Here is a 12,033-nt window from a genome sequence, read left to right on the forward strand (position 1 = left end):
GCCAAAATATGAAACACAAAGCAAAATATGAAGAAATCTCATGGGTTTTTGCCAAGAATGGCCAAAATCGAGCCTAGTGCTCTGAAACTAGACTAAATCTCCCCTTCTCAAACCCTAAAATTAAAGTTCCTATTTATAAAAATTGTGTGGCGTCGTGGCGCTAGGGGACAGCATCACGGTACTACACCTTCGCATGCCCTCAGGTGGTAGAGCCTTGCCACAATGTTGGGTGGCGTTATGGTGCTATCGTGCCTCTCTACGTCCTTTGACTTTGTAGCGCTACGACGCTAAATGCACATCAGAAGATTGATGCTCTTGGAAAAACGCATTGTGGTGGTGCCTAGCAACACAACCGCACCATGTCCTCAGTGGCAAAATTGTAATTTCTATTCTTTCTTTTCCAATTGATGCATTTGAGCTCTGTTTCGCCCTGTTTTAACTCCATTTCGTTACTAACGCCCAATTCTATTTTTTAGGTGCTCGATACCTGTAAAATCACCGAATAAACACAAAAGTCCTAAGAACAATCTTGACTTAAACGGACCAAGATAGCACATTTTCGCTGTTATCAATAATGGTTAAAATATTATTTTAACCAATAAAGTTAATATAGAATTATCAAAGAAGTTACACTCATTTCGTTTGATTATTAACTAAACATTTTTTATTTTTAATCATTCAGAAATAAAAATTTTCACGCAACTTATTTAAGAATTTATATAAAGAAAACATAATGGAAAATATGAATTTAATTATATCCTTAAACTTTAGGGGTTGTATCCATTAAAACTTTTATAAATGAAAATATTTAGATCTTTATTAATGATTTAGTGCTATTTCCATTCCATTCCATTTAAAATCAACTTAAAATCACCTAAATAAAACTATTTTCTTCAAAAAATTCACTAAAGCTTAAGAAAATTATCACGTAATCTTTTTTCTAAATAGATAGAGAAAGATGAGCTTATAAAAATACAATACTATCTATTTGATTTGATTATTGCATCTCTCTGATATCTATTTAAATCTTGATCTTTCCTCAATTTAGACCCAAACTTAACTTTTGCACATGTATAGATTTCTTTCAATGCAAATTAGATAAAATGTCTTTTCAAAAAATAATAATAATAAATGTTAAATTATAAATTTGATCTGAATGATTTAGAGAAAGTTAGAATTTAGTTTTATAGGTTATTATAATCGTATAAATAGTCCTTATAATTCGATAGAATCTCATATTTCTAACAATTATATATTTAAGGCGGGAAAGGAAAATCGAGCCAAGCCATCATCTCTATCTTCATCCTCGCAATTGAAATTATGGGATCGGGTGGGCCCATCTGTAACTAATTAATATATTTATTTACTTTTTATTTTAAGTTGAAAATTTTGACCATAATAGATTATATAGTTAGAATTTAGTCTCTAAAATTTGATAAAATTTTCATATAAGATAGATTTTCATCCAAATAGAATGGGTGCTACTATTGTGTTTATTTCATGCCTTAAATTGTAGATATTATTGATGTATTATTGTTGGAAACAAAAAGACCTTCAGACGACAAACAGAACAGTAGCAAACGATCAGGTCACGGCGGTCGAGCAAAGAATAAAATCTGCAAAACAGAAGCTCATCATAGGCTGAGCCTTAGAGCTCGCTCTCTTTAAGACATTTCGCGACTCTGCCTTAGTGTGCGAGTAGGTCAAGAATACTACCACGTCGTCCCCAGGATAAAACAGCCTAAAAAAATCCAATCAGAAATGCACCAATACCAACCGGAACACACACCCTTTCTGACTAACTAATCGGAAAACAGAAAATGGAGTGGAAAAATAGGAGAGGAGAACTGAAGAACTTTTCGAAAGGAAGTGAAAAGAGCACTGGTTGAATTTGAAGTGGGCTGAAGACCACACTTTTTATAGGGCTTCAACGTGGAACGGTCGAGTGAGAAAGAGGCGGATAGCCTCAGAATGTGGGAGGGCCAGAAGACTCATCGGAAGACCAAGTTTTTTCTTTTCTTTTTCCAGTTTTAAAACATAATAATAATAAATAAATAATTATAAAAGAGAATAATAATAATCACACATGCACGCCATGCCCGACTGACCAACCAGACGGCGACGTGCGTGTGGGACGTCCACCGAACCCACATTAGTCTATCTCTTCACTCCTTCCAAATCATGGGTACCCCTTGGGGCCCAAACCCAAAGCTCAAGGTTGGAGTACATAAGGGAAACTTTCAAATCAAAATTTTCCAATGTGGGATTCTCCAACCAAAGGTTGGTTTCCTCTTATTTTTGAAAATTAAATTTTCACCCAACAATCCCCCACTTGAAAATTTAAATAAAAGAGAGAATTTTTTTTTTCATTGAGCAGTTTCAGTCTATACAACATGTGCATAAGCAAAGGTGTCTTATGACTTGAACCATTACATAGTGTAGATGATTCAGAATATATAGAGTAACCCTTGGTTTTGAACTCTATCTCTAACAGCATCTCACACAGAGTGACATTAGAGTGTAGTACGAAAGCCCGTGCTTTAAGACCTAGTACGTGTATCCTGGTTTAGTGAACACTCCAGAGAGTTTGCCTAAAACTCCATACGAAGCGACCCTCACTTCCACATTCACATAGGTGAGTCTATCAAGAGTATTCCTGTAGCTACGTACCCCACTTGTCATCAAATAAGATCTCACTAAGAACTAAGTTCAACCTTTCTTACGCTTCAGAATATCATGCTCAGACTATAATTCATAGAAATGGAACTCTGTGTTTGGTTTAACATGATTCACTATATATCACTCGTGATCAGTTATTACCCGTTGAACCTGTTTCTTGGGATCCAGTCTACGGGTTGGGTTTTCCGCACCGTGATTCATCTTTCTATAGCATGAGTCCCATCCTTTCTGAGGTTCTGAAAACCTTCTCTCTGGCCAGTTCTTTTGTCAAAGGATCTGCCAAATTTTCATCAATCCGTATATGATCCACTTTAACTGCACCAGTAGTGAGAAACTCTCTAATGGTACTGCCCCAGTAGTGAGAAACTCTTTAATGTCCTGAACTTTTGCGATTGCTGCAGTACAATCACAATGGATCAATATGACTGGTACCAGCTTTTCTAATAAGGGAATCTCTGATAGCAGACTTCTAAGTCAACCTGCTTCTTCTCTAGTTGTCGCTAGTTGTTATCATTTCTGACTCCATCGTTGATTGGGCTAAAATAGTCTGTTTCTTGGATTTCCAAGAGACAGCTCCGCCTGCTATATTAAAGATATAGCCACTTGTAGCCTTTGAATAATTCGAAATAGAGTTCCAATCAGCCTCGCGGGACCCTTCCAGGACAACGAGAAACTTTTGATAATGTAATCCTAGGTTTTGGGTTTTCTTCAAGTACCTCATTACCCTTTCTATAGCATTCCAATGCTCTTTACTAGATCTGCTTGTAAACCTACAAAGTAATCCTACAGCATAAGCTATGTCAGGCCTAGTGCAGTCAGCAGCGTATCTAAGACTGCCTATGATATTCGCATACTCAGATTGATTAACACTGTCACCAATGTTCTTGAACAACTTAACACTAGGGTCATAAGGAGTACAAGCTAGTTTACAATCAAAGTAATTATATTTCATTAGAATCTTTTCTATATAGTGAGATTGATCTAAAGAAATTCCTTTTTCAAACCTATTCACTTTTATGTCAAATATTACACTAGCTTCTCCTAAGTCTTTTATGTCGAAGTTTGCACTTAATATTGATTTCACATCATTTATGACGTGCAAGTTCGACCTAAAGATCAACAAATCATCTACATATAGGCACAAGATAGTGCATACCCTTTCCCTACATCAAATCATCTACATCATTTATGACCTCCGTTGCATACCCTTTCCCTAAAAATACATTATTTTTGGTAAGGGTATATAGGTCTGCCTCTATAGTTTGAGTAAACCCAACTTTGTTGAGGAGATAGCCCAAGACTAAATTCTTTCTTATCTCCGGAGTGTGCAGGACGTCCTTCAACGTGAGGGTCTTCCAAGAGGTAAGATTCAGTTCCACCTCACCGGTTCCAGCAACTTTCATGGAGTGTTGATCCCCCAACAGAATATTCTTATCCTTAGTTTCAGTATAAAGTTTTAAATAGACTAAGATCATGACAGACATGGTGCGTAGCGCCAGTGTCGATCCACTACCCTTCACAACCACCAATCACATTTACTTTTCTAGTCATGGAGACTAACGGTTCTTCTGTCAGTATCATCTGATCAGCAGGACGACGTCTGTTCCTACAGTTTCTAGCCATGTGCTTAGGTTTATTACAATTAAAGCAAAGGAATTGTACCATTTCTCCTGAAGGGGCTTCTGTTTTTTCTGTTGGTTTTGGTTGTTGGAGCCACGGTTTTGACTTTTTCTCTTTCTCCCCTTAGATTTTTTGTCAGGTTTTACCACGAAGAAGGCGGGTTTCCCAGGTACTGTGTTCACCTCCTCCCTCTGGTCCTTCTTCTGAGCTTGATCCTTAGCTGGGTGATAAAACTCTCCAAGGAAAACTCCTTCATCTTACGCCTCAAAGTGTTCTTAAAGTTCTTCCACAAAGGGGGTAGTTTATCAATAATAACAACAATTTAGAATTGTTCTTCTACAGGCATACCTTCAGTAATTATCTCGTGGGCTATCTTCTGGAGTTCATGGCACTGGGCTTCCACAGATTTGTCATCCGACATCTGGAACTTGAGATAACGGCTAACAGCATATTTCTTCAACCCAGCCTCCTCAGTATTGTACTTCTTTTGCAGGGCATCCCAGACCTCCTTTGTTGTTTTCATTGTACTGTAGTAGTCATACAAATCATCAGTCAAACCATTTAAAATAAAGTTCTTAAAAAGAAAGTCTTTCTCCTCCCAATCAGCAGCTTCTTTTATCTGTTGTTCAATTGGTTCTTCTAAAGGGACGATCGGTTTATCTCTGGTACAAGTTTCAGCAACTTTCTTGAGGGTGGAAAAGAACAACATCTTTTGCTTCCTGTTGGGATTTGTGTCCTAATTCTCCCAGAGTCTCATTATTTTGTAAAGATACACATTGTTTAATGAATAAAATAAGTGTTATTTAATTCTGGCATTTACTCATATCCAATAAACAAAGCTCCTTGGTTATCTTATGTGAACTTAAGCATGTATATGTGATATACAAGTGGATCATGCCTTAAGTGATAACTTAAATAGATCTGTAGTATAAGGATTAAGGTGGGATACCTGATCTTGGTGACACTAGGGATACGGCCCGTTTTATAGAGGTTTCCAAGTGTTGTAAACTCCTACAAATGGTTTATCCTAACCATTCATGTGGAGACGTGCGAGCGGGGGTGTCCTATACAAAGAGTTTGTATACGACCTGAACCATGAGATGACTAGACTCTGTATATAATGCCGTTGATACTAGAGACTTACATCTCACCTAAACGACCATAGGTGACAAGACCTCAAACCTGAGTGTTTTGTGAACTCCTGCCTTTGAGGGCGGTCCTTTGATTAATATGGGTGAAAGTGACCAGATTACCAACTCAACATGTCTACCTTTTTGGGCACTTGTCTGATCTGGGAGCTGGGAACTCAATTCACAATATGGAATTCACTTCTTTCCCGAAGCAAGGATAAGTAGAGAGATTGTTCCCTTAAGGACTGATTCTGGGGCTTGAACATAGTGGCCACAGCTTCTCTTTGGAAGAGAAGACTCAATCATAGTAGGACTAGGATTTATGTTCATTAGAGAGATCGGTGGTACTTAAGGAGACAGATGTAACTACAAGGGCATAAGGTTATTGGCCCAGCTGTACTTACGAGTGATCTGTGAAGGGTTGTCGCACTGCTCATTGGTTAAGATGAACACATAATATATCTATAGTGAGGAGAGTTCAGCTGTCAGTCTTTAGTGGAGTGCCTAGCAATTAACGGATGGTGGATCCCATGACTAAAAAGTTTAGTCAGTTATTCACGTATCGTTGGAGCTTCGAGCTACAGGTCCATGAAGTCCCCTTGGTAGCTCAATGGATTCAGTTGAGGATCAGTTCTTGGTGTTGATTTGAAATGTTCAAATTGATCAGAGGTATTTTGATTATATATGATATAATTGGTATGATGTATAACATACATCTAGTAGAAGATTGATGTAAATGAGATTTACATTAAGTACCATTGAATAGAAAAAGAACTATGGTTTACATGTTTCATGAGATGAAATATTAAAACTATAGGTTATAAATATAGTATGATAAGTTGGTTATCATTTATATTTATAATAATATTAATTATTGGATAATTAATTTTTTTGGAGATACAGTTCTAGGAACAGATGCAAAACATATAATAATTGTAACCTCCCCAGCCTGCTAGCTAGATATTCTAGGCAAGATTATGTGATCTCAGTTCCCCGGTATTCTCCACGAATAACCTAAACTATCCGATGTGGAAACAATCTCAGTACCCTGATAACCTTCCAAATGTGCACATGTCGACATTCCCTATTAGACATGTTTGGGGTACGCTAACAATCCCAGCCAGATACCCTAGAAATCCTAACCAAGAGATCCCAAAGCATGCTAACAATATCCCGGTACTAATTCAGTCCCCAATACAACCATCCATGCAATATACTAATATTACAATAACAAATCTCAACAAACTATCCTTCCTAATCATGTCAATATTTCAAATATAACCTATATATATTCACATATATACATAGAAATCAATCGTGCAAACAATAAAATAACCATTCACTGTTATTCCTGTAAGATTTTCTTCAGGTTGTTTCCTATGTAGCTCTTTGGATTCTTCCTTTTCCAAGAATTTCAATTTAATACATTATTTTTTCAATAATCTCAATTTATTCATAAATAATCTTAAAATCCATAATAGCCAGCTTACCCACTTAAAATAACCCACATATAGGTTGAGCTACTAAAAACTGAGCTTTCTTAGAGGTTATTTCGGCACTTGGGAAGCGTTGGGCGGCAAAGGGATGCGTCAGTGTGCACAAATGGGCAGAGGGATGCTCTAGCTGATCGCTCCCTGCACAGACAGCCGTGGGCACCTGGGCGTCCGTCTAGCCGACCAGATGGGTGATGTGGCGTGCGTCTGCCGATTGATGCGTCCCACAGAGCGTGCACGGGGTGGGCTGGAACGCGCGACAAGGTTGCTGCCTAAGCCTGCCACTAGACCCCTTCACCTTTAATGCAGGTTTTTCCTTCTCTTCAGCGTCCTACACGTAGTAGCAGCCCAATATTCCTCACCACACTATTTTCCAAATCTTCTTGCTCTGCTTTCACTCAAATAGCCCAAGTGAATTGTGAGAGTTCCCTGCCTCAAGCCCCTCCATTTATAGGTGTCCAAAATCTTTCCCAATGCGACACCTCCTGCTTAGCTGCATGGCCAGTCGTCTTATTCTCCTGTTGCCAACGCAACCTTTGCCACAACACCCTTGAAATGTCTCCTTTTCCCTCAGCTAACATATAAGTCCTTTCTTGCATGTAACCTCAGCCATCCACTTCATTTGCATGAGATCTCCGATTTCTCTAGCTCGCCACATGTCCAGACAAGTTGATTCTTTCAACTTGTTTTCCACATTCTACCTCATATACGCATCACTCCCTCTAACTTGGTCGTGTGCTTGCTTTGCAATGAGCTTTAATCTTATCTGCCAATAATCTCTTATTAACGCACAATTTAGATGGTTCTAGCTCCTCAGATATCGCAAGTTCTCCCTTGGCCGCAGACCTTTCTTCGCTCGGCTTACTTCTGACATATACGTTCTATCATTGAATCCTTTCCATGCATGGCACCTGTCCAAGCCCTGTCCTAGTTGCCCATATGTCCTCGGGTATCCTTGACACATAGCGTATTACCAACGCATACTAATCCTTGGGGTAAACTAAGACTCTATTCAACGCCTCATGTATAGCTTACCGTCACTTAGCCTCTGCTAATGCATCCCCTACGACTAACGCTAATATGTCCTTGTTGCTTATCAACGTCCTCAGTCCCTTGCTCAAGACCAATGCACAATGACCTCACAAGCCTTATGTACCACCAGCCTTAGCAACGCAGACATTTCACTATGCATCCACCATGGCTTGTCCTGTCGACTAGCTCCTTGTCTAGCTCTTCCACTTATCGCCTAGTTCATCGTCTAGTAATGTTGCCGCTCATCGTATAGCATCAGCGCCTATTGCATAGTACATAGCCTAACGCACAGTTCTTGCTCATTGTGCAAATCTCACTAATGCCCATCGTGTAACGCTGACGCCCATCGTCTAGTGCAACACGGTTATCATTTAGTGCATCATGGCTATCATCTAGCGCTTCACGGCTATCGTTTAGCACTGATGTCGATCGTGTAGTGCCAACACCCCATTGTTTAACTCTATCGCCCATCGCATAGTGCTATCGTTTAGCGCGACTTACCGCATTGTCTAACGTCGTACCGTGCCGCATGATCGCTTAGCTCCGCGCATTGCTACACGATCGCTACCTCATCGTGTAGCGCCGCTCATTTGCTACACGATCATCTTGCACACGCAACTCCAATGCTCAGTGCCCATGCTCGCATACACTTAAGGTTGCCGCATGCTTTGCTAACCTCTCAAGACTTTGGTTGCCGCATGCTTGTCCACGCATAGCCTTTCCTTTTGGCCACACTTTGGATTCCCTCAATGCCCAAATAACCTCTCAAGGAGTGTGGCCAACGCATGGCACAACACCAACGCTTAGCACAAGGCCAACACCTTGACTAATCCCTAGCCATTTTTTCTGGCTTCCAACGCATGGTTCTTTTTGGCTTCATACTTAACCAAACTTTTATTGTTTAAGGTTTATCTCAAGGCTATTAAACAATCTATTTAAACACTTGGAGTTTTCTTTAACATAGGTTTTAGCTTATATTTAGCTAATTTCCTTTCTTGTTATCCCAAGTAGGGAAATAAAATTCGGGTTTCATATTTACTACCCCCTTCAGAAAATTTTGTCCTCGAAATTTAATGAACATCTATAACACAAACTATATATCAGCTTTATTTGATTTTCATAGTTTTAATTAACGAAAGTTGTCTTTTGCTCTAGTCCTCTATAGCCTTGCTCTTGTTTCTTCTAACGTGGGGCATGTCCTTATCTCGAGTTAGGCGATATAGTTGTCCCAAGGTTTATTTTCCTTCCACCTCTTTTCCACCTCCGGTACCATGTCCCTTGTCGGATTTCTGAAGTGCTACACTCTGGTTGACAGTCTGTGATATGCTTCCACCAGCATGACCCACCACCTGGGGACACCCTCTTTTAAAATGTCTCAGTTCTCCACACTTGTAGCAAGTACGTACTTGAGCCAGGTTCGAGCACCTTCCCCAATGGTGTTCATTGCATATAAAACACCTGGGTCTTTGTTGTATACTTGCTACTGATTCCTTTGTTTGATTTGCTCCTGTTAAACCTGGTCCAGTTCTTGTTGCTCCTTTCCGCTTAAATAAGTATTTATTTTCAACACCTAGAGTACAGTCTTTTCTCCCTTCTTTATTCCTTTTACTGCCTAACAGGCTCTCCTTAACCTTTTCCATCATCAAACTTCTTTCTACCCTCATGGCAGCTTCTACTAATCCTGAAAAGTCTACCCACGCCGCACTTTCTATCACGTGAGTCCTGATCTCTCTTTTTAACCCATCTTTAAACCTCCAACATCGTTCCCTTTCGTCTTCAATAATACCTGAGGCATACCTTGAGAGTTCAGCATATTTTATATCGTATTCTACTACAGTCGTATCTCTCTGTATGAGCTGTAAGAATTCATATCGTTTTGTATCATGGTACGATAAAGGATAAAATTTTTCATCAAAGATTTCACGAAATTCTTCCCAGTTGGGTTCTCCTTTGCCTCTTCCCCTATTTCTTAGTACCTTCCACCATTCCTCCGCTCGTTTTTGTAGCAGGAAAGTTGCAAGGTTGACCTTTCTATCTTCAGGGCATCTCATCACGTTAAAGCATTTTTCAAGCTGGTTGATCCACCTTTCCGCATTCATCGGATCCGTCATCCCCTCAAACATCGTGGCCCCCAATGACTATAGCCATTCTATCATGTATTTCTTTTCGAGATCCAGCTGTAGGGTTCCCAGGCTTTCCTGTAGCCTGTGAGAAAATCTATCTATTTACTCCTCATCTCTAGGTCTCGCCTGAGGATGACTCGATGCGCCTTCACTCTCTTCTCCAAACTTGTTATGGTCAGCCTGGGTGCGGCATTTTCCACTTCTCAACAGTTTGTCTATAATTAATCACACACGTGTTAAACATATGTTTTAACTACATAATTTATTTATTTCTAGCACAACATATTTATATTAGACACTATTTATATTCTTTTCTACTATTTGTTTAATCTCGTTACTGATCTTCCAGAGTTAGATTTTTAAATCCCCTGCCACATGTAAGTCGCTCGTCTCTTTAGAGGCAGTTAGGGGCAGTTTTCTTTGACATGCCCAAACTATTGGCAGAAGAGGCAGAATCTGTGGGTTTCTTTGATCCCGAGCTTGGATGAAGAGCTCCCTTCAAATTCTATGATTATTATCCGGGGTATCTCCGTCTCGATGCCTCTTAATGCCTCTGTTAATTGAGATGAACCCCTGTTATGTTGATGTTCATTTCACTATCGTTGGTTAACTTGGGCAGGAACTCCTGGTCCCCGCTATCTACGGGTTACAATTGTTGTAATTGATTTAGAACTTGTTCTTTTCTTTCTCTATTTTTCTTTTGAAAGTAGTGACAATTTTTCCGAATGTGGCCACGTTTCCCACAGCTAAAGCGGACTCAGACCTTTAGGATCCTCTCCACATTTTGGGCATCCTACCATATTGGTGGATGTCGAGAAGTCTACTAAAACAAATATTCTCAAGTTCAAGATTTAATAAACGGTCGCCGTCACGGATCGCTTCCAGTGGTTGGGATATTTGCCACCTTCAGAGTCTGTTTCTCAGATCCATTTCCTACATTGAAAGTCATATAGATTATTTACTAGATTACCCTTTGTATTTTCTTTGTTTTTCTCAAGGCCCCCTGTATCCTTCTTTATCTGAGCTTTCTATGAGCTAGCCAAAACTTCCTACATTATTATGTCCTGATATAACCTAGGTATCAAATGATCTTTCCTCGCTTTTATGTAAACCTCACTCACTACTACTTCCCAAGGTTTTTCGTAAACCTTTACTCTGATACCACACCCCTTCTCGAATCTTATTCATCCCCAGATCCGGAAGAGGATGTGAAGACAGCCAACACCACCCTTTTATGGCATCAGCTATTGTCACACCCCGCCCCGAGCCCGCACTCCTGAGCCCGAAGTGAGGAATGATATTAACTGATGCTACTTTGGTTAACCTACTAGTTTCTTTTAATAACCTTACTTATAACAGCAACAGAAAATATTACATTCTTTTATTAGAAACTAGTTTACAAACTCAAGTTACCTTTACATGAAAGACCTTATCCCGATAACAAATCTAATTTAATACTATTTCTAGACTTGTGGAAGACCTTAACCAACACCGCAACTTGGACTCGTCAGCTACCTGCAAGAGAAACACAGAGACAAACCATGAGCTTTACAAAGCTCAGTGAGTGGTAAAACTAATACAAGTCTTTCACAAGCATTATCACGAGGTTCTCACGTGAACCTCCACCATACCATAAAGCTTTCACAAACCCACCTACACACACGGTAGAAGGTTAACATTTCATAACTAACTTATCAACCTATGTGCACATAGTTCTCCCTTTCATAGGCTCAAGAACTAGGCCCGTCGGCCCTCCGACCATCCCATTTCAAGGTTTTTCTGTCCCACAGGCTCAGGCACTAGACTCCTTGGTCCCCTGACCATCTTGTAAGGATTTATTTCAGGCTTAGGTTCTAGNGACTCCTTGGTCCCCTGACCATCTTGTAAGGATTTATTTCAGGCTTAGGTTCTAGGTCCATAGACCCCCTGACCATCCCAATGTCATACACATTTCAT

General features: G+C 39.7%; 1 protein-coding gene across 1 annotated transcript; it reads right to left on the bottom strand.

The window, feature by feature from the left end:
* Positions 1-9,189: 9,189 nt before the first annotated feature.
* LOC120090569 lies at positions 9,190-10,077 on the bottom strand. Its single transcript, XM_039048297.1, has one exon. The coding sequence runs from the start codon at positions 10,075-10,077 to the stop codon at positions 9,190-9,192; it is 888 nt and encodes a 295-aa protein (XP_038904225.1).
* Positions 10,078-12,033: the final 1,956 nt, after the last annotated feature.

The sequence above is a fragment of the Benincasa hispida genome, chromosome 11, assembly GCF_009727055.1.
Source record: "Benincasa hispida cultivar B227 chromosome 11, ASM972705v1, whole genome shotgun sequence".
NCBI classification, from domain to species: domain Eukaryota; kingdom Viridiplantae; phylum Streptophyta; class Magnoliopsida; order Cucurbitales; family Cucurbitaceae; genus Benincasa; species Benincasa hispida.

What these genes read in the sequence shown, in the direction of transcription:
- LOC120090569 (XM_039048297.1), bottom strand. Translation starts at nt 10,077, where the DNA reads ATGTTTGAGGGGATGACGGATCCGATGAATGCGGAAAGGTGGATCAAC.